This window comes from Bufo gargarizans, chromosome 2 (genome assembly GCF_014858855.1).
Source record: "Bufo gargarizans isolate SCDJY-AF-19 chromosome 2, ASM1485885v1, whole genome shotgun sequence".
NCBI classification, from domain to species: domain Eukaryota; kingdom Metazoa; phylum Chordata; class Amphibia; order Anura; family Bufonidae; genus Bufo; species Bufo gargarizans.
Window position 1 is genome coordinate 34,856,958 of NC_058081.1, and position 27,510 is coordinate 34,884,467.

The window sequence follows — 27,510 nt, forward strand, 5'->3', positions numbered from 1 at the left end:
ACTTTGATAAGGGCGGTGTCTGCAGAGCGTAGAGTGGATCTAGGAGAGAGTTAACAGACAGGTACAGTATTGGATGATTATAAAGGTTATTATTATTATCGAGGTAAGAATAGACCAGGCACTCTAGGAGTTTAGAGATGAAGTAGTTAGCTCTGCATGATAAGTCAAGAGAAGGTTGCATTTTTTTTATTTTTATAATCGAGTTATGACAGAATGTTGACATAGGTTGAAAATATCATTGATGACGTGCAAAGTGGAGGCCTTGTATATGTCAATATCTCACAACCATGGGATCAGGGCATCTAAATTCTTTTTTGGAAATTACAAATTTGGAGCTGAATTTGAAAGAGTTCCTTTAGATACTTTTGTAATTTATCTTGACGCAATTTTTGGTGTTCAAGGACTACCATTTCCTACATCTACAGGGCACTGCTATGGGGGTGATGTGCTCCCTTATATTCAAAGGGAGTTTGTCAGACTTGGTTTTGTGGTTGCATGGTTGAGATATATTGATGACATTTTGTTTATTTGGCAAGGCTTCACTTTCAATTTAGAACAGTTTTACAGACTCTAAATTCTATTAAGCTGAATATGAAACTTACTTGGAAATGCAACCAATCACGGAGAGAATACCTTGATGCCTTGATTATGAAGGAGGATAATGATTCTATTGTTATTGATGTATATAGGAAGCCAACTTTGACAAATACTCTTTAATATGACAACACTTTTCATTATCCTCAGGTCAGGAAAGAAATGCCGGTGGACCAGTCTTTACGGTTACGTCAAATCCACTCCAATAATGACAAATTTATTGTCATGGATTTACATGACAAATTCCATGATAAAGGCTACAGCCAATCCGGTATAAATAAAGGGCACCTCATACCAGAGAAAGCTAAACTGGATTCCCTGATGGTGAGTAAAGTTGATAGGAAGTGTGACGCAAAAGGTTTATAATTACTGGAAATTTTTTATGGGATAAAATGCATGAGGTTTCTGGTCATTTTGTTGGCAGACAAGGATCTAAACCAGGACTGTGGAGTCAGAGTCAAAACTAGTTTTGATTCGGAGTCAGAGTTAGTAGAAATGTACCGACTACAATACCAGCTTAAAAAATGTTATCTGTTAGCAATATTTAGCGATTTTATTTAACTTTCATAGGAATTTTGAAAAGTTTCAAAATAATAAATTTGATAAATCCCAAATATAAATATATTTTATGTTCTATCAAATCTAAGACATCTATTTATCAAAAACAGTGATAAGCATATTGTTCTAGTGGTAAGAGGTAGTGTTGAGCGAATTTTGAAAATATTAGAATTGGCTGTTTTGCTGAATAAAAAAAAAATTGTGTTTGTGACAAATTACTTACAAAGAAATGAAGTGCATTTCTTTGTAAGTAGCGGGCACAATGATGGGAAATGGCGATTGTGCCGCCCTTCCAGTCATTGAAGCCCTCAGATGCAGCATTCATCACTGATCGTGGTATCTGAGATGAAAAATTGAGGGCTTCCAGGGGTTGATCAGTAAAAATAAAAATACTAACCTTTTCCATCTGAGCAAGAAGAGGCCGCCACAGCCATCCTGATTGAAGATCCCATGATGCCATCATACATCATCGCGCATAAGATTATTTACCCCCATTTCAGGGAAATTGATTCCATGAAGCACAAGGAAATTTTCCCTAAAATTTGTATCCAAGCCCACTCTGGATACTTCGATTCGCTCAACCCTAGTGATAGGTAATTAGTTGTCTTAGTAGTATCTTTATGTTGCTACAATGACCTTAGTTATAATGCCTTAAACTGTGCTGTACATGTTCAGTACTGAAGACCAGAGAAGGAGGTTCACAACTGGGGATGCCTGCAGCCATCTCAGGAGTGCTAGACAGGCCAGGTAGATATCATTAAAGGTGTTGTCCAGTAAAACGTATCTTTTCTCTGGTGCCCACAGCCTGCCTCTGCTAGGGAAAGAATTGCACCTACTCTCTGCTACTTCAATCCTGCTAGGTGACTCCTGTGTGTCCATTCTCTAGTCCGTGTCTTTTGTGGACCACTAAATCCAGTCATTGGCTGCAGTAAAACAGAAGGTCATGCCCATGCTTGGGAGGGAGTAAACAAACCACAGACAGGAAGACACACATGAGCCAGGGAGCAGGTAAGTATGCATCTTTATCTAGCAGAGGCAGGCTGGGGGCACCTGTTAAGTTACTTATTCCCGAACAACTACTAAATGCACTATCCCCGGCAAGCACTAAATACACTAGCACTTTTTAAATGTTTCTTTTATTCCCATGTATATGTGAATAAAATATTTTAACATAATGGAGTGAGACATTTTTAACACTATATTTAATTTCAGTTTATTTAATGGACTTGATTTATTTGAAATGTTTTTAAATCCTTTGTATCTTTGTGTCACTAACAGGGCTGAATAAGCTTATACATGTGGCAGACCTGGGGGTCTTTGTAACTAGAATCGAAGAAGGAGCCGGGGGGGGGGGGGGGGGAATTTAAGATGGCTCTGGAAAAAACTAAAAGTCCGTATTCTGTAGGTCAGTCCAAATTTACAGAAGGCCTGGCCAACACAAATATGCAGAGCAACACAAGTAGGCAGAGCCAGCAATACCATAGTGCCACTGAAGAACAAAATAACACAGTGCATCACAAACTAATGCCCCAGCAGCAAAAAAAATACCTCCCCAGAAGCTGCCTCTCTGTGGTGGCCAGAGCTAAATGCTACATTCTGTCCTCCTACTCCAGTTGCCTCTGGATGGCAATAAAGTTAAATTCAGGAGTCAGAAGGGCACCTGCGGCTGCCGACCAAGTACATAAGAGGTTGACGCTCCCAGCAACTATCAGCTCATTATTTATCTGGCTGCCAGCTGTGAGGAGGACTCAGGTGGTCATCTAAGTGTTGGCCCACCAGGAAGTTTCCCTGTAGGGTCTATGGCTAGTCCACCCACGAAATGAGCCCAGAGAAATTAGCTTAGCTATCAATCGCAGCTCCTGCAGTTCCAGCTTCTGTACACTCACGATCACCAGGACATACTATCATGTTCTATTGTATTTAGGTCCATTAGGTTGCAAGAAGGTATTAAAATAGAGCAGAAAAAAAGGCTCAGCGAGGGTGTGAAAGGTTTAACGGCATCTTTCATTATATGATTTTACTTGTAAAAAAAAACCAGTTTGGATTGGATAAATTGTTTATGTCAAGATGAATGCATATACCCAGTATGGAGGACAAGCATCGGATTATGAAGAGTCTGATTTCTGGGAACCCTATCAATCTCAAGAATGATGGTAAACATTGCCTGATTAATTCGATATTTTTTCTCTTTCAGTTGGGACACTTGTCTGGATTGCGTTGTGATACTTTGTTGGATAAAACTTCAATTCCAAAAATAGATTTTTTACCTGCAACAGCTGAAGACTATGAAGAATTGATTTCTATGTCTAGGGGGCTATACAATGGACTGGACTATCTGCCTTTCAGGTATCATTCTTGGCTGAAGGAACCCCAGAGAACAATGTTTGTGGCAAAGTGTGAAGGGAAAGTGGTGAGTAGATAAAGAGTAAATTACTGATGACTGAAGAATATCAATAGCAAGAGTGAAATAAGCCAATGCCAGACACTTCTAGTAGAGTCTTATCTCCTGTAGGAACAAAGGATCAGGCATGTTAAAATCCAAGCCAAGTCATTTTTTAGCCCAAACAACATGGGTGGGGCCATTCTATTTCTTGCATCATCACTTTGCCAGTGATGCAGTCCTTTCCTTCTTGTTTGAATCACAGTCCTTCAGCTTTCATAGCTGGTAATAATGATGCAGGAGAAGCCAGGTCTACTCTGCCCTGCAACTTATTTATATAAAATTAAAAATAAGTAGTTCTTAGGATTAGCACACAGGATATTCGTAAGAATAATATGGTTATGCTTTAGGAAACCTACCCTATATATAGCAGTATGCCTTCTTTGAACCCGATTTTGGAGATGAGTGACTACCTTTAAGCCAATTATGCCAAAGTAGTTTTCCATGAAAGTAACAGTTACAGCAATACAACCAAGCCGACTTTAACAATCAAATTGATTATTCTGTTTAGTGAGTCCTTATGTAATACTCAAAACTCATAGATGAAACATCTTCTTGTCTTTTTACTTCATACAAAATCACTGGAATTTACCCATATAACAAATGCTTTTTGCATGAAATTAAGAGACATGATGTTTCATCCATGAGGTCTATGACATAATGACTCAACAGCAGTATCAATTAATTGTTGAAGTCCACATGACTGTATTGCTGTGATTTGGAGGAGAGAGGAACTCCTCTGGAGGACTTATTGATAGGTGTGGCTGTATTTTCAGCTGTGTTAGAAAAGTAACAGTTGAACAAGGAAACAATCTACAGTCATGGCCAAAAGTTTAGAGAATTACATAAATATTGGAAATTGGAAAAGTTGCTGCTTAAGTTTTTATAATAACAATTTGCATATTCTCCAGAATGTTATGAAAAGTGATTAGATGAATTGCACAGTCCTTCTTTGCCATGAAAATTAACTTAATTCCAAAAAAACCTTTCCACTGCATTTCATTGCTGTCATTAAAGGACCTGCTGAGATCATTTCAGTAATCGTCTTGTTAACTCAGGTGAGAATGTTGATGAGCACAAGGCTGGAGATCATTATGTCAGGCTGATTGGGTTAAAATGGCAGACTTGACCTGTTAAAAGGAGGGTGATGCTTGAAATTATTGTTCTTCCATTGTTAACCATGGTGACCTGCAAAGAAACGCGTGCAGCCATCATTGTGTTGCATAAAAATGGCTTCACAGGCAAGGATATTGTGGCTACTAAGATTGCACCTCAATCAACAATTTATAGGATCATCAAGAACTTTAAGGAAAGTGGTTCAATTCTTGTTAAGAAGGCTTCAGGGTGTCCAAAAAAAGTCCAGCAAGCACCAGGATTGTCTCCTAAAGAGGATTCAGCTGCGGCATTGGAGTGCCACCAGTGCAGAGCTTGCTCAGGAATGGCAGCAGGCAGGTGTGAGCGCATCTGCACGCACAGTGAGGCGAAGACTTTTGGAAGATGACCTGGTGTCAAGAAGGGCAGCAAAGAAGCCACTTCTCTCCAAAAAAAAACATCAGGGACAGATTGATCTTCTGCAGAAAATATGGTGAATGGACTGCTGAGGACTGGGGCAAAGTCATATTCTCCGATGAAGCCTCTTTCCAATTGTTTGGGGCATCAGGAAAAAGGCTTGTCCGGAGAAGAAAAGGTGAGCGCTACCATCAGTCCTGTGTCATGCCAATAGTAAAGCATCCTGAGACCATTTATGTGTGGGGTTGCTTCTCATCCAAGGGAGTGGGCTCACTCACAATTTTGCCCAAAAACACAGCCATGAATAAAGAATGGTACCAAAACACCCTCCAACAGCAACTTCTTCCAACAATCCAACAACAGTTTGGTGAAGAACAATGCATTTTCCAGCACGATAGAGCACCGTGCCATAAGGCACAAGTCATAACTAAGTGGCTCGGGGACTAAAACATTGACATTTTGGGTCCATGGCCTGGAAACTCCCCAGATCTTAATCCCATTGAGAACTTGTGGTCAATCCTCAAGAGGAGGGTGGACAAACAAAAACCCACTAATTCTGACTAACTCCAAGAAGTGATTATGAAAGAATGGGTTGCTATCAGTCAGGAATTGGCCCAGAAGTTGATTGAGACCATGCCCAGTCGAATTGCAGAGGTCCTGAAAAAGAAGGGCCAACACTGCAAATACAGAATCTTTGCATAAATAGCATGTAATGGTCGATAAAAGCCTTTGAAACGTATGAAGTGCGTGTAATTATATTTCACTACATCACAGAAACAACTGAAACAAAGATCTAAAAGCAGTTTAGAAGCAAACTTTGTGAAAACTAATATTTGTGTCATTCTCAAAACTTTTGGCCACGACTGTAGAAAGAGTATTCTGTAAGGAGTGAACTCATGTTTAGTTTGAAATCCTATATCTATTACTTTTGGGTTACAATATGTTCCAGTAATTAAACAGGGGAAAAGTTAGCTCTTTCTACATGTGTTGTTTTGCCATGGTTGGTAGTAGAGATGGGCGAATCGGATGCCACGAAGTGGTATTCGATCCGAATATTAGGATAAATTCGATTCTCCTAGAAGCCGAATTTCCTCGTGCTTCGTGTCAACGAATCAATTTAACCTGAAATAGTATAAAAAAATTCTAACTTACTTCCTCCATTTGCTCACGATGGGCCACCAGCCCCCATCTTGCTTGAAGATCTCGGCCACGAGATTTCATCATCTCGCGCCACACAGAATTTCGGCCGAGATCTTCAAGCAAGATGGAGGAAGCCGACCCGTCGTGAGCAAATGGAGGCGGTAAGTTTGATTAAATGTTTTTTTTATTGTTAATTTTACACTCACATGCCGCTATCATGTATGAACGCGACATCTGAGGGGTACAATGACGGGGGCGGCGCTATTGCAAACTGAAACTCATCCAGCCCCCAGAGGAGACAGGGTTTTTACAATTACAAAAGCAAACAGAAGCTGCAGCGCTCACCTGTGTATTCCAATAGGAAGCACGGATAAGGTTCGGACTAGTGATGATCAAGCACCAAAGTGCTCGGGTGCTCTGGCCGAACACATCGGGATGCTCGGGTGCTCTGAACATTAAACCAGGCACCCCCTGCTCTGAAGAGGGGAGGGTGCCTGGTTCATAGAAAAAGGTCAGAAATTGATGGAAACACCACTGAAATGGTTCGGGAACAGCATGGGGAGGATGTCTCGAAGCATCTTGGACTCCCAGGTCGCTGCTGGGAACCATGTTGTCCGAGTAGTACGCCACTTTTACAGACTGACAATAATACGCACAAAACAAAAAAAATCTATTTTAGAGGAAAAATTGTTAATAAACATTCTTTCCTGTATATTTACTTGTATATAAAGTGCAAGTGCTGCCAAAAATTACAAGAAAAAGGTACTCCGATACAACCTGTATATCACATAATGGAGGGCCCCATTCACATTGTGGTACAATTGTTCAGGTAGTGGACTCCTACACTTATAAAGCCTATGCACTAACTGAAAGGACTGCCAAAAAGTACAAGGAACTGGCACTCCAAAACACCCTTTGTTTCACATAAAGGAGGGCATCATACACACCCTTGAAAAATTATGATTAATGTCCTGCTGGTAACCCTCAAAAACATTTGGAGCAAGGGCCTGCTGATCTGACCATCTAAAACTTTAGCGGCGAGGGCCTGCTGCCGCATTGGTGACTCTAGATATCTTCTGGGTGATTGAACGTCCCCATGACGGCGACAATCTATTCGGATGTCTGCCCTATTAACTTTCAATGTTCTTTTCTGCGCCTACCATGGTGATCATGGGTAACGGGGAATCAGGGTTCGATGCTGGAGAGGGAGCCTGAGAAATGGCTACCACATCCAAGGGAGGTCAATGGCTGAAATCTGATTGGCTGTTGTTGCCTTGCCCCTTTTTTTCCTAATTGTGAACCACCCAGAGAGGGTGGGTCAACAAGTTATTAAAGCACAAGCATCCAAGGAAGGAAGCAGGCGCGCAGCAATTACCCACTCCTGACTTGGTAGTGACAATAAATAACAGTACAGCACTCCTAAGCGGCCCTGTTATTGGAATGAGTACACTTTCTGTTAACGAGGATCTATTGGAGGGTAAGTCTGGTGCCATCAGCCAACTTGCTCCCGGCCTCCACAACATTAACCCAGTGTGCCATCATGGTGAGGAGGATTGTGTTGACCAGACTCTTGGCTACTGAGACTGGACTTGTAGGTGAGAGACTGCTGCTGCTTTGTTGACTCTAGATAACTTCTAGGCGATTGCATGTCACGGTGACGGCGACGATCCATTTGGATGTCTGCCCTATCAACTTTGGAGCAATTTTTCAACAAGGACCTGCTATAGCACTGTTTTGCTTGTCCTCTGCAGGGCCGTCTTTGCCGCAGGGCAAAAGGGGCAGCTGCCCTGGGCCCAGTTGCTCCTGGGGGCCCAAGGGAGCTCTGTTTCCGGAGTCCTGACTCCCAACCCATTCACTATGCGCAGCGCCAGCAGCAGTCTTCAGAACAACTTACAAGCGCTGCTTAGCAAGCACGTCGGCGTGGTAAAAAAGGGGGTGTGTGACTCACCACAGCCTAGTGAGTGGCGCCATGGCAGAGCAGCCAGCAGCAGGGACTAAGTCTCCGCCTCCGGTTCGGAGCTAAAGGGATTGGGTGGTGAGTCACGGCCTCACGTGACCAGACCACCAGTGACTCACTCACCTAGTACCTTACACAGCAAGACCTGCCACTGCCGTGCCAGGAAAGGAGGAGGTAGGTAAAGCAAAAAGCACGCATATTGACTTTATTTTATATTAGAAATTTAGACTAGTCAGTCGGTCAGGTCACCACCCCGAATTAATAGACAGACAGCCCAGGAGACATAAGGGGTTGGGTGGTTGGGTTCTCTCTGTCTGCAGTCTGCTGCTGAACTGAGGCCTGGGGCCACCACCGGCCACATTTACTAATCTTTGCTCAGGGTCAGGGGGGCCATCATGGTGTGGACTGGACTGGTCATTTTCACTAAGGAATATAGTTTAACCATTTATGTGCAAAAGAGAAAATAAGAAGTCACTAAGTCATCTTCTATCAGATATCTGCACATAGACCAAGAGTCTTGGTCTATGTGCTGCAGATATCTGATTGGAGCTGACTTAGTGACTTCTTTTTTTCTCTTTTGCACATAAACGGTTAAACTATATTCCTTAGTAAAAATGACCAGTCCACACCACACCATGAGGGCCCCCCTGAGCAAAGATTAGTAAATGTGGCCCCAGCCCACAGTTAAGCAGACAGACAGAGACAACCCCTTATGTCTCTCATCTCTCTAATAATCCACCAGTAATTTAAATAACCCCATTAGTGGGGGATTATTATAGAGACGGGAGACATAAGGGGTTGGGTTCTCTCTGTCTGCTGAACTGTGGCCTGGAGCAACCTGGCCGGCCGGCCACATTTACTAATCTTTGCTCAGGGGGGCCCTCATGGTGTGGTGTGGAGTGGTCATTTTTACTAAGGAATATAATTTAACCGTTTATGTGCAAAAGAGAAAATAATAAGTCACTAAGTCAGCTCCAATCAGATATCTGCACATAGACCAAGAGTCTTGGTCTATGTGCTGCAGATATCTGATTAGAGCTGACTTAGTAACTTCTTTTTTTCTCTTTTGCACATAAATGGTTAAACTATATTCCTTAGTAAAAAAATGACCACTCCACACCACACTATGAGGGCCCCCCTGAGCAAAGGGTGACACCAGCCATAGCACCGCCACTGTAAGTCGCTGGAGTGCACGGCAGGCTCGCTTTTCTGAAGGAAGTGGAACTGTGAACTCTGAATGGCTGTACAGTCAGTAGTGGGTGTGATTGCATGTTAGGCTGTGTGAAGGCGGGATCCAGGGGGCCCAAGTAAATTCTTGCCCAGGGTCCAATCAATATTAAAGACGGCCCTAGTCCTCTCCACCAGAGGAATGAGAGATGAGAAGTTCTCTTTGTAGCGGGGGTCGAGAAGGGTGAACAACCAGCAATCAATGTTGCCTAAAATGCATATAAAGCGCAGGTCGCAGAAAAGGCAGCCTAACATGAAGTCAGCCATGTGTGCCAGAGTACCAGAAGGCAAGACTTCACTGTCGTCAATAGGATCACTCTCAATCTCCTCATCCTCGTCCTCCTCTTCTACCCTTCCACGCTGAACAGATGGAATTAAACATCCATGTGTACTACCCTCTGTAGCGGAGGCAACAGTCTCCTGCTCCTCCTCCTCCTCCTCTTCATTGTCCAAATCGAGCTGAGAAGATGGAGGGAGGGTGGTGTGGCTATCACCCTGTGTAATGTCTTCTTCCTCTATTTCCACCTCTTTCACATGCAAAGCGTCGTCCTTAATTGTGAGCAGTGAGCGTTTGAGTAGACACAGAAGTGGGATGGTTATGCGGAAAATAGCGTTATTGACGCTCATCATCTGTGTTGATTCCCCAAAGATTCTTAAAACGTCACAGAGGTCAGACATCCATGCCCACTCGTCACTTCTGATTAGCGGAAGCTGACTGGAAAGGCGACAATCATGTTGCAGCTGGTATTCTACTACTGCCCTCTGCTGCTCACAAAGCCTGGCCAACATGTGGAACGAGGAGTTCCAGCGCGTGCTCACGTAGCACAACAGCCTGGCAAGTTAAAGCGCTGCTGCAGCGTTGACAGACCAGCTGAAGCTGTCGATGACTTGCAGAAATGTGCACAAACGCTGCACACCTTCACCAGTAGCTAAGGCAAATTGGGGTAGGTTTTGAGAAACTGCTAAACCAATAAGTTTAAGACTTGGGCTAGGCATAGGATGTGTGTGAGCTTGCTGAGCTCCAAAGCCGCCACCAAGTTACGGCCATTATCACACACAACCATGCCTTTGTTGTAGGTTGAGTTGCGAGAGCCACAGCTCAGTCTGGTCTCTTATCCCCTGCCACAGCTCTGCGGCGGTGTGCTGTTTGTCCCCTAAGCATATCAGCTTCAGCATGGCCTGTTGACGCTTCCCCACTGCAGTACTACACTGCTTCCGGCTACCGGCTGATGGCTGACTGGTGCTGCACGCAGATAATTTGGAGGTGGAAAGTGGAGTAGGAGGAGAAGTGAGGGTTGGAGCCACTAACGTAGGTGCTGGCGGAAACCCTGATGGAATTAAGGCTTGCAATCGTCTGAGTCGGTAGCACCGGTGCCATCCCAGGGTACTACTCGCTCCCGGCCTATACAATGTTCACCCAGTGTGCCGTCAGGGAAATGTAGCTTTCCTGCTGAAATGTACTTGTCCATGTGTCCGTGGTTAAGTGGAACTTCCCAGTAACTGCGTTGGTCAGGGCACATGTGACGTTTCGGGACACATGTTGGTGTAAGGCAGCACGGCACACCTTGAAAAATAGTGGCGGCTGGGGATAGAGTACAGCGGGACGGCCGCCGACTTCAGGCTGTGGAAGTCCTCAGTGTCCACAAGCCTGAATGGCAACATTTTCAGGGCCAGTAATTTTAAAAGGTGTAAATTTAGTGCTATGGCCTATGGGTGGGTGGCTGGTTATTTGCACTTGCGTTCAAATGCCTGGGGTAATGACATTTGGACACTGCGCTGGGACAGGGAAGTAGATGTGGTCGCTGATGGTGCTTGCGAAAGTCCAGGTGCAGGGCAGGAGGCCTCCTCGCCTGTGCCTTCAACAGGCGATTGGCCAGCACGTACCATAGGGGAAGAGGAGGCAGTGGTGTGACTCACAGACACAGATTGTGGACCCAGGCATTCGCTCCACTTATTACGGTGCTTGGATGCCATGTGGAGTATTATGCTGGTGGTGGTTAGGTTGCTAGTGTTCACAGGATTCTGTGGCTGGAGGGACATTTGGCGGTCACAGGATAATTATGTAACTGTCGGCCAGTACAGGCCCCAAAAATTAGCCAATAGGCGTTCACCTGAAAGCAAAGAACTTTGGATTCTGTGGCTGGAGGTACATTAGGCGGTCACAGGATAAATATGTAACTGTAGGCCAGTACAGGCCCCAAAGATTAGGCAATAGGCGTTCACCTGACAGCAAAGAATTTGGGATTTTGTGGCTGGAGGTACATTAGGCGGTCACAGGATAAATATGTAACTGTCTGCCAGTACAGGCCCCAAAACGTAGGCATTCAACGTACATAAAAGGCCTTTTATGCCGCTGTATTTACCTCAGACAGGGACCATGATTTGTTCTGGGTGGTGGCGGATATTTGTGGGCTGTCATGAGGAAATTCAATCAAACATGGTCGACTCGTCACATGTGTTGAATTCCTCCGAGATCCATGCCTCATTCATTTTTATAATTGTAAGGTAGTCCACACTGTCGTTAGCTAGGCGGGTGCGCTTATCGGTCACGATCACCCCTGCTGCGCTGAATGTCTTTTCGGACAGGACACTGGACGAGGGGCAAGCCAACAGTTCCATGGCAAATTGTGCCAGCTCTGGCCACAGGTCAAGCCTGCACACCCAGTAGTCCAGGGGTTAATTGCTTCTCAGAGCGTCCACATCGGCCGTTAACCTGATGTAGTCGGACACCTGTTGGTCTAGGCGTTCCCCGAGGCTGGATCCAGAGGACGACTGTCAATGGGTTGGCTGCAAGAATGATCTCATATCCGAAGTGACCAAAACATCTTCAAACCGCCCTCTTCTTCCATGCGCTGTTGGATTGGTACCTGCAACTGTTTCTCTGTGTGGAAATTCCTCTGCCAGCGCCTGCAAAAGCAGAATGCAGCATTTCTCGTAGCAAGGCCTGGAAGTGCTGCATTCTGACAGCCCTCTGTGATGGCGGTAACATTTCCACCATTTTGTGTTTCTATCGGGGGTCTAAGTACGTTGCCACCCAGTACTGGTCCTTGCCCTTTATGCTTTTTATACAGGGGTCCCTCTTCAAACACTGGACCATGAAGGCCCCTATTTGCACTAAACTGGAAGCGGTGGAGTGGCCTGGCTCCTGCTCATCATCCAGGATAATTTCGTCCTCTGTCTCCTCCCTTATCCACCAGGGATACCAGAAACGTTTAAAGCATGCTCTTCCTTCTCCTCCTCCGCCCTGGCACCATCCTCCTCTGACTCCTCTTCAGACTCCTGCTGCAAGATGTCCTGGACCCCGGGGTATTTGGAAACGAATCTCTGCACAACTAAGTTCAGGACGTGTGCCATGTTTTTCATTTTGCCCTGTTTCAGCGCGCTCAGCAGATTGGCACCGTTGTCGCACAGTTTACTAACTGTCAAATTGAGCGGGGTTAGCCACTGATCTGCCTGGGACCACAAAGCTGAAAGGAATGCAGGACCGGTGTGGCTCTTGGCTTCCAGGCACAACAGATGCAGCACAGCATGGCAATGTCTCACCTGGCACATCAAATAGGTTCTGGGGATCTTGGGGGGTGCAGTGGCCACTGCTGGGTTGGCGACCGTTGATACCTCCTCTTCCTGATCCGATGTCAAGAATGGCTGCGCATCGGTAAGGTCTTGAAATGTATGGGGAAATAATTCCTCTGACTCAAGCAGAGGGGATATGGTGGTGGTGGTGGTGTCTTTGGGGGTGGACACAGCAGAGAGTGAAGAGGGTGCACATAGAGAGGATGAGGAGGGTGCAGAAGCAGAAGGCTGAGAAAGCCACTCAACCAAGTCTGGTGCATCCTTTGACGTAATCGCACGCACCTTCTGCAACTTCCCACGTAGGCTCCGGCCTGGTGCACCTGCCTGACCTCTACCACCCCTGCGGAATGGCCTGCCTCTTCCTCTGCCTGTCATTTTCAAAATTACCCTGTGACAAAAGTCCCTATAGAAGATCAGTATTTGTTGAAGTAGGTATATCACACCCCTGCCTACAGTTTTTTTGGGGGGCAACTGGTAAATCACACCAGTAGAAATTATTGGTTCCAATAGTGTTTGTCACTCTGTGTAGATGCAGTAATGCAGCAAAACCACAGAGAAATGCTGCACTACCTAAATGGATTATATAGAACGTATATAACTGGTATATAAAATCCCTGCTTCAATCAGTTTTTTTGTGGGGGGCAACTGGTAAATCATCAGAAATTATTTGTTCCAATAGCGTTTTGTCCCTCTGTGTGGCTGCAGTATCACAGCAAAACCACACACAACTGCTGCACAATACAAATGCACTATAATATATTTTCTATGTTAGAAAGTATATTATAAGTATGTCACACCTATCGATAGCACACCTATACCAGTCCTTAAAAGGACTTTTGTGGCCCTATTAGCTAGCGATTTGTGTTCCTAACAGTCTGTCCCTGCTCCACACAGCAACCTCTCTCTACACTGGCAAAAGACTGAATGTAAAATGGCGCCCAGATCAGGTTTATTTATAAGGTAGGGGGTACGTCCATGTGCTGAAACATCTCAATTGGCTGTCCTGTACCACCTGATAGATGTGTCATGGGTAGAGTTGAGCGGTCACCTGGATGTTCGGGTTCGAGAAGTTCGGCCGAACTTCCCGGAAATGTTCGGGTTCAGGATCCGAACCCGATCCGAACTTCGTCCTGAACCCGAACCCCATTGAAGTCAATGGGGACCCAAACTTTTCGGCACTAAAACGGCTGTAAAACAGCCCAGGAAAGAGCTAGAAGGCTGCAAAAGGCAGCAACATGTAGGTAAATCCCCTGCAAACAAATGTGGATAGGGAAATTAATAAAAATAAAAATAAAATAAATAGAAATTAACCAATATCAATTGGAGAGAGGTCCCATAGCAGAGAATCAGGCTTCACGTCAGCCACCACTCAACAGTCCATTGGCATATAATTAGGCCCAGGCACCCAGGCAGAGGAGAGAGGTCCCGTAACAGAGGATCTGGCTTCATGTCAGCAGAGAATCAGTCTGCATGTCATAGCAGAGAATCAGGCTTCACGTCAGCCCACACTTGCAACAGTCCATTGTCATATATTTAGGCCCAGCACACAGGCAGAGGAGAGAGGTCCCGTAACAGAGCAATCTGGCTTCATGTCAGCAGAGAATCAGTCTGCATGTCATAGCAGAGAATCAGGCTTCACGTCACCCAACATTGGAACAGTCCATTGGCATATATTTAGGCCCCGGCACCCAGACAGAGGAGAGGTTCATTCAACTTTGGGTAGCCTCGCAATATAATGGTAAAATGAAAATAAAAATAGGATTGAATGAGGAAGTGCCCTGGAGTACTAATAATATATAGGTTAAGGAGAGGTAGTTAATGTCTAATCTGCACAAGGGATGGACAGGTCCTGTGGGATCCATGCCTGGTTCATTTTTATGAACGTCAGCTTGTCCACATTGGCTGTAGACAGGTGGCTGCGTTTGTCTGTAATGACGTGCTGAATACACGTTCAGACAAAACGCTGGCCGCCGGGCAGGCCAGCACCTCCAAGGCATAAAAGGCTAGCTCTGGCCACGTGGACAATTTAGAGACCCAGAAGTTGAATAGGGCCGAACCATCAGTCAGTACGTGGAGGGGTGTGCACACGTACTGTTCCACCATGTTAGTGAAATGTTGCCTCCTGCAAATACGTTGCGTATCAGGTGGTGGTGCAGTTAGCTGTGGCGTGTTGACAAAACTTTTCCACATCTCTGCCATGCTAACCCTGCCCTCAGAGGAGCTGGCCGTGACACAGCTACCTTGGCGACCTCTTGCTCCTCCTCTGCCTTGGCCTTGGGCTTCCACTTGTTCCCCTGCGACATTTGGGAATGCTCTCAGTAGCGCTCCTACCAATGTGCGCTTGTACTCGTGCATCTTCCTATCACCCTCCAGTGCAGGAAGTAAGGTGGGCACATTGTCTTTGTACCGTGGATCCAGCAGGGTGGCAACCCAGTAGTCCGCACACGTTAAAATGTGGGCAACTCTGCTGTCGTTGCGCAGGCACTGCAGCATGTAGTCGCTCATGTGTGCCAGGCTGCCCAGGGGTAAGGACAAGCTGTCCTCTGTGGGAGGCGTATCCTCATCGTCCTGCCTTTCCCCCCAGCCACGCACCAGTGATGGGCCCGAGCTGCAATGGGTGCCACCCCGCTATGACCATGCTTCATCCTCATCCTCCTCCACCTCCTCCACCTCCTCCTCATCCTCGTCCTCCTCATCCTCCAGTAGTGGGCCCTGGCTGGCCACATTTGTACCTGGCCTCTGCTGTTGCAAAAAACCTCCCTCTGAGTCACTTCGAGGAGACTGGCCTAAAAGTGCTAAAATTGACCCCTCTTCCTCCTCCTCCTCCTCCTCCTCCTGGGCCACCTCCTCTTCCATCATCGCCCTAAGTGTTTTCTCAAGGAGACATAGAAGTGGTATTGTAATGCTGATAACGGCGTCATCGCCACTGGCCATGTTTGTGGAGTACTCGAAACAGCGCAACAGGGCACACAGGTCTCGCATGGAGGCCCAGTCATTGGTGGTGAAGTGGTGCTGTTCCGTAGTGCGACTGACCCGTGCGTGCTGCAGCTGAAACTCCACTATGGCCTGCTGCTGCTCGCACAGTCTGTCCAGCATGTGCAAGGTGGAGTTCCACCTGGTGGGCACGTCGCATATGAGGCGGTGAGCGGGAAGGCCGAAGTTACGCTGTAGCGCAGACAGGCGAGCAGCGGCAGGATGTGAATGCCGGAAGCACGAACAGACGGCCTACACTTTATGCAGCAGCTCTGACATGTCGGGGTAGTTGTGAATGCACTTCTGCACCACCAAATTCAGCACATGCGCCAAGCAAGGGATGTGCGTCAAACCGGCTAGTCCCAGAGCTGCAACGAGATTTCGCCCATTATCGCACACCACCAGGCCGGGCTTGAGGCTCACCGGCAGCAACCACTCGTCGGTCTGTTGTTCTATACCCCGCCACAACTCCTGTGCGGTGTGGGGCCTGTCCCCCAAACATATGAGTTTCAGAATGGCCTGCTGACGTTTACCCCGGGCTGTGCTGAAGTTGGTGGTGAAGGTGTGTGGCTGACTGGATGAGAAGGTGGAAGAAGAGGAGGAGGAAGCTGAGTAGGAGGAGGTGGCAACAGGAGGCAAAGAATCAGCTCTCCGCCTGGGGCCCAGCTGCCACTACATTTACCCAGTGTGCAGTTAGGGAGATATAGCGTCCCTGGCCGTGCTTACTGGTCCACGTATCTGTGGTTAGGTGGACCTTGCCACAGATGGCGTTGCGCAGTGCACACTTGATTTTATCGGATACTTGGTTGTGCAGGGAAGGCACGGCTCTCTTGGAGAAGTAGTGCCGGCTAGGAACAACATACTGTGGGACACCAAGCGACATGAGCTATTTGAAGCTGTCTGTGTCCACCAGCCTAAATGACAGCATTTCATAGGCCAGTAGTTTAGAAATGCTGGCATTCAGGGCCAGGGATCGAGGGTGGCTAGGTGGGAATTTACGCTTTCTCTTAAATGTTTGTGAGATGGAGAGCTGAACGCTGCCGTGTGACATGGTTGAGATGCTTGGTGACGGAGGTGGTGGTGTTGATGGTACATCCCCTGTTTGCTGGGCGGCAGGTGCCAACGTTCCTCCAGAGGCGGAGGAAGAGGCCGAGGCGGCAGCAGCAGAAGAGGCCGAGGCGGCAGCAGCAGAAGAGGTAGCAGGGGGAGCCTGAGTGACTTCCTTGTTGCCTGGTCATGCAGGTTGTGCTAAGGTTCAGAACGTTAATGCCTCGCTTCAGGCTCTGATGGCACAGCGTGCAAACCACTAGGGTCTTGTCATCACCACATTGTTTGAAGAAGTGCCATGCCAGGGAACTCCTTGAAGCTGCCTTTGGGGTGCTTGGTCCCAGATGGCGGCGGTCAGTAGCAGGCGGAGTCTCTTGGCGGCGGGTGTTCTGCTTTTGCCCACTGCTCCCTCTTTTGCTACGCTGTTGGCTCAGTCTCACCATTGCCTCTTCCTCCGAACTGTGAAAGTCAGTGGCACGACCTTCATTCCATGTGGGGTCTAGGACCTCATCGTCCCCTGCATCGTCTTCCACCCAGTCTTGATCCCTGACCTCCTGTTCAGTCTGCACACTGCAGAAAGATGCAGCAGTTGGCACCTGTGTTTCGTCATCATCAGAGACATGCTGAGGTGGTATTCCCATGTCCTCATCATCAGGAAACATAAGTGGTTGTGCGTCAGTGCATTCTATGTCTTCCACCGCTGGATTGAATTCAATACATTGGGCCAAATAATATTTTTCTTATTGTGGTGAACGGTAACAATGAGGAAAACATCTAGTAAGGGACGCGAACGCGGACATGGTCGTGGTGGTGTTAGTGGACCCTCTGGTGCTGGGAGAGGACGTGGCCGTTCTGCCACAGCCACACGTCCTAGTGTACCAACTACCTCAGGTCCCTGTAGCCGCCATAATTTACAGCGATATTTGGTGGGGCCCAATGCCATTCTAAGGATGGTAAGGCCTGAGCAGGTACAGGCATTAGTCAATTGGGTGGCTGACAGTGGATCCAGCACGTTCACATTATCTCCCACCCAGTCTTCTGCAGAAAGCGCACAGATGGCGCCTGAAAACCAAGCCCATCAGTCTGTCACATCACCCCCATGCATACGTTGCGCAGGTGGATGGCTAGGTGGATGCCCTTGGGAAACCCTGCCAGCGGAGTCTTCAAACAGCATAAGAGACTGCTGCATAACTTGCGACTTAGACAGTTTCCCTCGTATGCATGGGGTGATGTGACAGACTGATGGGCTTGGTTTTCAGGCGCCATCTGTGCGCTTTCTGCAGAAGACTGGGTGGGAGATAATGTGAACGTGCTGGATCCACTGTCGGCCACCCAATTGACTAATGCCTGTACCTGCTCAGGCCTTACCATCCTTAGAACGGCATTGGGCCCCACCAAATATCGCTGTAAATTATGGCGGCTACAGGGACCTGAGGTAGTTGGTACACTAGGACGTGTGGCTGTGGCAGAACGGCCACGTCCTCTCCCAGCACCAGAGGGTCCAGTAACACCACCACGACCATGTCCGCGTTCGCGTCCCTTACTAGATGTTTTCCTCATTGTTACAGTTCACCACAATAAGAAAAATATTATTTGGCACAATGTATTGAATTCAAATTCAGGCCTTTTTTTTACAGACACCTAACACTATCTGGCTATCTATTTAGGTACCGTATTACACTAATACAGGCACAGCAGTAACGACAGATTTAGCTGGATATAAATTTGAGGCCTATTATTTAGGCTCTGGGTGACAGGTATAGGTTTACTGACAGAATTAGACTTGGAAATGCACAGTAGCCTGTGTGTTAAGTTATTCAGAATGACCCTATGTGCACCTTGAATCTTATATACCCTTTTAGGGATAGATTTAAAATAGCTCTAATACAGCAGAAACCACTAAATTAGGAAATTGCTAAATTGGGAATTGTATTTCAACCCAGAACAAAAAATGTGCTTTGACGGACACTAAATAACTTGACCAGCCACAGCAGTAACGACAGATTTAGCTGGATATAAATTTGAGGCCTAGTATTTAGGCGCTGGGTGACAGGTATAGGTTTACTGACAGAATTAGATTCGGAAATGCACAGTAGCGTGTGTGTGAAGTTATTCAGAATGACCCTATGTGCACCTTGAATCTTATATACCCTTTTAGGGATAGATTTAAAATAGCTCTGATACAGCAGAAACCACTAAATTAGGAAAATGCTAAATTGGGAATTGTATTTCAACCCAGAACAAAAAATGTGCTTTGACAGACACTAAATAACTTGACCAGCCACAGCAGTACAGCAGTAACGACAGATTTAGCTGGATATAAATTTGAGGCCTAGTATTTAGGCGCTGGGTGACAGGTATAGGTTTACTGACAGAATTAGACTTGTAAATGCACAGTAGCGTGTGTGTGAAGTTATTCAGAATGACCCTATGTGCACCTTGAATCTTATATACCCTTTTAGGGATAGATTTAAAATAGCTCTGATACAGCAGAAAACACTAAATTAGGAAAATGCTAAATTGGGAATTGTATTTCAACCCAGAACAAAAAATGTGCTTTGACGGACACTAAATAACTTGACCAGCCACAGCAGTACAGCAGTAACGACAGATTTAGCTGGATATAAATTTGAGGCCTAGTATTTAGGCGCTGGGTTACAGGTATAGGTTTACTGACAGAATTAGACTTGTAAATGCACAGTAGCGTGTGTGTGAAGTTATTCAGAATGACCCTATGTGCACCTTGAATCTTATATACCCTTTTAGGGATAGATTTAAAATAGCTCTGATACAGCAGAAACCACTAAATTAGGAAATTGCTAAATTGGGAATTGTATTTCAACCCAGAACAAAAAATGTGCTTTGACGGACACTAAATAACTTGATCAGCCACAGCAGTAAAGACAGATTTAGCTGGATATAAATTTGAGGCCTATTATTTAGGCGCTGGGTGACAGGTATAGGTTTACTGACAGAATTAGACTGGGATATGGCCAAAAAATAACCACACTATTGATGGTTAAATGCACTTGGTGACAGGCTCAGCTTGCCCCTGATGTACTATATGGCCAAAAAATAACCAGACTATTGATGGTTAAATGCACTTGGTGTGACAGCTTGACCCTGATGTAGGATTTGGCCAAAAAACAACCACACCATTGAGGGTTAAATGCACTTGGTGACAGCTTGCCCCTGATGTAGTATATGGCCAAAAAAGAACCAGACTATTGATGGTTAAATTCACTTGGTGTGACAGCTTGACCCTGATGTAGGATTTAGCCAAAAAACAACCACACTATTGAGGGTTAAATGCACTTGGTGGCAGCTTGTGTTGGCGCACCACAAGACACGAAATGGCCGCCGATCACCCCAGAAAAAAGTGACTGACAAACGGTCTGGGCAGCCTAAAAACAGTGAGCAATTCAATAGCAGCAGTTCAATCATCCACAGCTGCAGATCGATCTCTGAATGAAGTCTTTTGGAGGAGTTAATCCCTGCCTAATCTCGCCCTAACGTCGCAGCTGCAACCTCTCCCTATGCTGATCAGAGCAGAGTGACGGGCGGCGCTATGTGACTCCAGCTTAAATAGAGGCCGAGTCACAAGCTGCACTAGCCAATCACAGCCATGCCAATAGTAGGCATGGCTGTGACGGCCTCTTGGGGCAAATAGTATGACGCTTGTTTATTGGCTGCTTTGCAGCCTTTCAAAAAGCGCCAAGAAAGCGATGAACACCGAACCCGAACCCAGACTTTTACAAAAATGTCCGGGTTCGGGTCCGTGTCACGGACACCCCAAAATTCGGTACGAACCCGAACTATACAGTTCGGTTTCGTTCATCCCTAGTCATGGGTCAAAGTTCTTCACAATGTTAAATAATATGGCAGGCGCGAATATCGCCACATGTTCGCATGTTTGGCGAATAGCGAACGTGCAAAGTTTGCGGCAAAACGACCGCCGGGAGAACCGCAAGGTCATCTCTATTGCTTATATCTTCTCTATGATAAAACCTTACACCATACTAGAAACTCTGAGATCTACTGTATGCTCATCTTGCTCTTCTCTTTATGCACTGTCAGGTGGGCTTCACATCAATCGTACTGGTCGATGATGGAACTACTGCAGGGGTGGAAGATCTTCGGGTAGCCCCCTGGATAAGAGGACATGGGGTGGCTGGATTGATTAGGAGGTGTTTCCTGGAAACTCTACATTCTAACCACCCAGAGGTTAAAAGACTTAGATTCACTCGGGACGAGAATCCTCCAGCTTCTATGTTGACTACATTTAAAGTGATCAGTTCTAAGGTGGGTTCAATCTCTTTCTTTTTATTTGGTTGGCTGTTGACTCACGAAAGTCAGATACACCGGTGTGATGCATCAATGAACAGGCAAACTCATAGTCAGTAATATGCCAGAGGTCCAGGCAGAAAGAGTCTGAAGGTTAAGGCAGGCAACAGAGAATAAAAGACAGGAATCGGGCAGTAGTCAAAACAGTAGTCAAATAGATAACAAATAGCTGGCACTCCAGTATACCTATTACTCAGGCAGCATCCCACAGGGGAAGGTGACTTGGATACCTTGGGGCAGTTATGGAAGAATTAGTATGCATCAATGTTGGCCCTTTAAGAGTCATGAAAGAAGCATGCGCACCATACAGGCAGGGAGAGAGGGCTGGTCAGTGAATTATAGGTTACAGCCTGTAACACTCGGGCCTACTGTGGGTGAAGCAGAGCCACTTGATAAGACCTGAAGGGTAATGAAGCGATGCCCATGCCTGCCTGGAGAAGTAGGACATTGGTGGGCACATGAAAACACTGCTAAATTATATGCAGTGCACCAGTCCACAGAACAAGGTGTGAGGCCGGAGTGGAAGAGGAGACAGTATTACTCAGTGGCTAATCCAGCTCTAGCTTACGGAAGCAGAGCGGCAATCACTGGGCCGGCTTGGTTATAAATAGTGTTGAGCGAATTGAAGCATCCAAAGTGGAATTCGGTGGAATACAGTAGAAAAGTAAGGGCCCCATAGCAAGAATCAAACCAGGCCCCCCCACACAGGACAGAAGGGTTTCCGCCTAAACCCCTTTCAATGACTCTTGGGCCATTTTTTCAACTGCCTCATTTGTGAAAAGTTGTTCCTTTAGAGAGTCCAACGAAGTTTTCACCCCCTGTAGAAGAGTAGAGGATCCAAACTAACACTGGGCCCCCTTATACCCTTATAGGCCCTATAGCAGTCGCATGGTCTGCCGCTATGGTAGTTATGCCCCTGTTGCCACAAATCCAAATTTCCTCAAGCTTCATGGTAGCAAATTTTCTTTTTTTCAAAATGGCTGCTGCATTTGTTACAAAGTAAAAGGAAGAAGCCCAAGAATGCAATATGTGTTGCAGAAAGCTATTAACAGAAGAGTATTGGATATGGACAGTGCAGGGACAGTGTAGGTAGATCATAGAGAGAGTTTTTTGAGACTGTAGGGACAGTGCAGGTTGAGTGCAATTGCCATGTGCATCTTGTTGAACAGCTGCCACATTCCCAGTTAATCTGTTAGTTTATACATAGACATACTGTGCCTCAGTATTAAAGGGCAGTCTAATATATCAATGCATGCAGCTTGTTGAACTGCTGCCACATTCTTAGTGAATCCTTTGCATTACTGATATAAATACACAGGGCCCTCCAAAGAAACGTGGAGTGGAAAAAATGTTGCTGTAGCCAGCACAAGTAGCAGCAGAAGAAGGGGGGTTGGTAGCAGCAGCCGCAGCAACAGGCCTGAACTGCCGATGTCCTCCAGAGGTCGTGTTTTAACAAACAATCCTGCTGTACTGGAATGGTTGACTCCCTCTTCAACATCATCTCAAGTGATAGCAGATACACAGTGAGGGTGGCAGAGTAAAAGAGTACATGTAAGAGAGGGATGCAACAATGGACTACTATAGAGACATGCTATGCATGTAGTCAGTCGGTCACTGCCTACGATCGTCCTCCCCCATCCTCACGAAGGTCTGACCAGGGGAACGCTCTGCGCTTATGCTCCAATGACATGACTGGTGGGGGGGGGGGGGGATAGGAGTTGCACCAGCTTCATACCGAAGTCTATGAAGAGCAGTTTTCTTTAGCCTCCTACTGAAGAAGCCACCCAGCAACAGCAGCAGGACGTGCAGCAGAATCTCAACTAGCAGGTGGTGGAATACTTGGACTGCACTCTGTCGGCCATGATCCACGATCTCATGATCCAAGATCCTCAAGCATCTGCTTGATCTTATTTATACAGGATCATAGTGACAAAAAAATGTCATTATAATATAGAAGTAAGGTCAAGCAGAGGCACATAGCATTATAAATCATAATAATGCCGTATGCTCCTGCAAGCCCAGAATGGAGGATCACGCCTACACACGGAACGTGATTCCCTCAATGGACTCGCTCATGTGAAAGAGCCCTAAGGCCGCTTTTACACATTCAGTATTTTGCACCATTATTTGATTAGGATTTGTAAGCCAAAAGCAGGAGTGGATCCAAAACACAGAAGGGATGCAAATATTTATATTACAGTAGTAGAAGGACCCATCTTTGTACGGATATATTTAATCTATTTCATTTAATGTTTGTGTATTTCATTAAAAGATAATGACAGTATCCGCTATAACAGTGACATCGATAACACCTCGCCCTGTTAACAGTGACCTCCACAGCGGCCTGCCCCCTTAACAGTAACATCCACATTTCCCTCCCCTTTAACAGTGACCTTCACAGCAGCCGCCCCTTTATTAGTGACCTCCTCAGTACCCCATATCGTTAACAGTGATTTCCACAACACCCTGTCCCCTTAACAGTGTCCTCTACAGAAATCTGCTCCTTAACACTGACCTCCATAGCGGACGTCCCCTTAACTGTGACCTCCACAGCAGCCTGCCCCTAGGGTGGCCAACTTTCAGACTCCCTGCCCTCTGTCCGACACAGGGCCTGGATGGACACAGGGATGTTCTTTTGAATAGCTCACTCAGCCGCCCCTTTATTAGTGACCTCCACAGTACCCCATCTCATTAACAGTGATTTCCACGACACCCCATCCCCTTAACAGTGGCATCTACAGAAATCTGCCCCTTAAAACTGACTTCCATAGCAGACCGTCCCCTTAACTGTGACCTCCACAGTCCCCTGTCCCCTTAACAGAGACCTCCACAGTTCCCTGTCCCCTTAACAGAGACCTCCAGTGTCCTCCCCTTTAACAATGACCTCCAAAGCATCCAGCCCCTTTAACAGTGACCTCCACAGCATCCGGCCCCCTTAACAATGACCTCCACAGCAGCCTGGCCCTTTAACAGTCACATCCACAGCCACCGCACCTTCATTAGTGACCTTCACAGTACCCCATCTCCTTAACAGTGATTTCCACAAAACCCAGTCCCTTAACAGCGGCCTCTACAGAAATATGTTCCTTAACACTGACCTCCATAGCAAACGTCCCCTTAACTGTGACCTCCAGAGCAACCTGCCTCTAGGGTGGCCGGCTTTTAGACTCCCTGTCCTCAATCCGGCTCAGGGCCTGGATGGACACAGGGATGTTCTTTTAAACAGCTCACTCTCAGACAGCAGCACTGTGCTGTCTGAGCATGAGCAGCAGGGAGAAAGCCACCGTCCCTCCCACTCCTGCAGCTGACAGAAGTTGATATTTACCTTAATTTTTTCAATCCCATGGCTGCGGAGTGGGAGGGGATGTGATCTAACCAGATTGGGGGACCTGGGTGTGGGGTTTTTAAGTCTGTCTTTTGAGGGTGGCCTGAATGGTCACCCTACCTGCCCCTCAAACTATCACCTTCACAGCATTCCGTTCCCTTAACAGTGTCATCCACAGCGCCCTGCCTCTTTAAAGCTGACCTGCAGCAGTGAAGAAAAATGGCTGGGTTGTTATGGAAACCTGGTGTAAAACTGTGTGTATGTGGATATTAAGCTTCTATTGGCTGATAAGGGACATGTTATTGTGTGTATGGCAGTTATGATATGAAGAGAAAGACGTGCAGGATTCTATTGGCTAATGTAGGTCATGTGATGTGCCATATTTGCATTTTTGGGGAATATATCGGGAACGGTACGTGCTAGAGAGCTGTGACCCCTACAAGATTTATTTCCAGGTAGCAAGGGATATGTATATCAAGTTTCGTTGAAATCGATAGTTGCGTTTTTGAGTGATTGCGGAACATACATACATAGATACATACATAGATACATACATATATACATCCTTCTTTACATATTGTAAGGGGTAGCTCTCTTTCAGGGGTCACGCTCACAAATATCTTCACAGACAACCGGTTTTCAGGTCCAAACGCGTGCTTTATTTTTTGCACCAGCAAAGCATAAACAATACAAAATAAATGCCTGCCCGTCTGGGCACTACCTAATACATCAACGGAATCCCTGACTTACCTACAGTTCATACCTGACATCAGGCCCAGCTTTCTCAGCCAAATAGTCCACCAGCCCCCAGGCTGTGCCAATACGAGCAGTCCTCCCGACTCTGACCTTGTGACCCTTGTTCCGCAGGCGTCACTGTGTCCCCCAAACTTCAGGCTGTCACCTAGTCTCGTGGCCCCTCAGCCTACCCCACTGAGACCACTCAAAACCTCTGTAGGTCTCTGCCTTCCTTCACTGTACACCTTACCACAATATATAGATTTTCTCTCTATTTGGACCCATTCCTGGTTTTGATTTATAACATGGGCTAGCCAACCAATGTTGTAATAAAGTTCTGCACCTTGTCATTATATGTTTAGTGCATGAAACTGAGATCTACAATAATGTTGTTTGTCAAGTGCTGTGATAGTTATATGAGCAGTAAAATAGTACTACAACTTCATTAGTAAATAGGTGATACGTGTCTCTGAACAATCTCTGAACTTTGATTGTTTGACAATAACCCAGAATAACTAGTCTATATTACTGTGAACATATCTATTCTTAATGTTGCCTATAATGTTTTGTTTCTCTTTTCTTGTTTTGCCTTGTGGTTTTCCTTTTGCATTAAAAGGGTTTTCAAAGATTTTCATCCTCTGGAAAGGTTATCAGTATCTGATCCGGGTGTCGAGTCCTCACCAATCATCTGTTTGAGAAGGCACCGGCATTCCTGTGAGTGTTGCCGCGGCCTTCTCCACACTTACCAAGCACAGCACCGTATATTGTACAGCGGCTGTGCTTGGTATCGTGCTCAGCCCCATTCACTTCAATGGGGCTAAGCTGTACCTAGGCTACACAGCTGATGTGTCGTCACATGGCCTGGGGAAAGCTGAAAAAGTCCACAGAGTTACTGCGAGCACCGGTGCCTTCACAAATAGCTGATCGGCAGGGGTCCCGGATGTTGGACCCCTGGACCCCCATCGATCAAATACTGATGACGTATCCTGAGGATAGGTCATCACTCAGTATTAAAATCTTTAAACATTTTCTGAATCTGACCCTCTCTCCTAAGTCCATTGTGTTCCTCATTAGGCAGTCATGTCGGTGTACATTCCTGCTGACCAGTTGAAAACAACGCTCAGGTTACTGGAGTCTGGAGTGAATAATTTGGACAGATCCAAAAAGCTATCTGTTCTGGGACCAGAGGAAATTCTCAGTTTCTTTGAGGAGTCCAAGACAAAGCAACCACTGCTTCCTGGTGGATTCCTAATTCAAGACTGTCTTCCACTTACCACTGCTAAGTCCAACCTAAATCTTCTTCTGAAACGACAGATTGTCTGGATTTATTCTCATCCTGGGGATTCAAGTGACTCGGCATGTTCTTCCAAGGACACAACCAGCTGTGATGGCCCCCATTCCAATCTAGAAGGATTTCTTAGCCTTGGTTCCCCTCCATATCCAGTACCTTTTGCAGAGGGAGCACACTGCCTAGATATTGACATGTTTGGAAATGATCCATATTGTGCCAAGGTCCATGTTCTAGAGCAGTTGAAGATCGGAGTACAGGCATTGCCTGCAGGGAGTAGTATAATCTGTATCATATATGCAGATGAGAGCCTCCGGTCTGAGCTTACCCAACTGTGTGAAGGGTTGACTCCATTCGATAACTCCAGGGAACAGATGATAATGGAAATGGAGATCTAGCGTTTATTGGATTACACTTCCATGTCTTACTAAGGTCTTATTTTGTCCACAGATCCCACTTATTACCATACTTATGATTAGGGTTTAGTGAGTCGAGCTTTGGAACAGCATTTGTTTGTAATGGTGTTACTGTACAGAATTCAAATGTATATGCTCCGTGTAGGAAAAGTTTTTCTCAATGTCTCGGCTAAAGTTGCACACGACTTCGGTATTCCTACCTGTGTATTTAAAAACATTTTAAAATTGGAATCTGAAGTGAGCTTTGGTACTGGCAGGTACCTCGGTACCAAAGCCAACTTTGGATTCCTATTTTAAAATGTTTTTAAATATGCAGGTAGGAATATTGAAGTCTGACGTAACTTTACCTGAGATTACATTTTTCTACACACCGTACATACATTT

The 27,510-nt window shown here is 46.1% G+C and overlaps 1 protein-coding gene across 1 annotated transcript; it reads left to right on the plus strand.

Moving 5' to 3' along the window:
* The first annotated feature begins 899 nt into the window (after positions 1–899).
* On the plus strand, positions 900–27,108 carry LOC122929637 (histidine N-acetyltransferase-like). The gene is made up of 4 exons (XM_044283270.1): positions 900–918; positions 3,347–3,562; positions 21,096–21,320; positions 26,497–27,108. The coding sequence occupies exons 1-4, from the start codon at positions 916–918 to the stop codon at positions 27,106–27,108; spliced, it is 1,056 nt and encodes a 351-aa protein (XP_044139205.1). The 5' UTR covers positions 900–915.
* The last annotated feature ends 402 nt before the right edge of the window (positions 27,109–27,510 follow it).

Excerpts from the sequence above, each read along its gene's own strand:
- LOC122929637 (XM_044283270.1), top strand. Across the intron at positions 3,563-21,095 it reads CAAAGTGTGAAGGGAAAGTG|GTGGGCTTCACATCAATCGT; the intron begins GTGAGTAGATAA and ends ATGCACTGTCAG. Across the intron at positions 21,321-26,496 it reads TTAAAGTGATCAGTTCTAAG|GCAGTCATGTCGGTGTACAT; the intron begins GTGGGTTCAATC and ends GTTCCTCATTAG.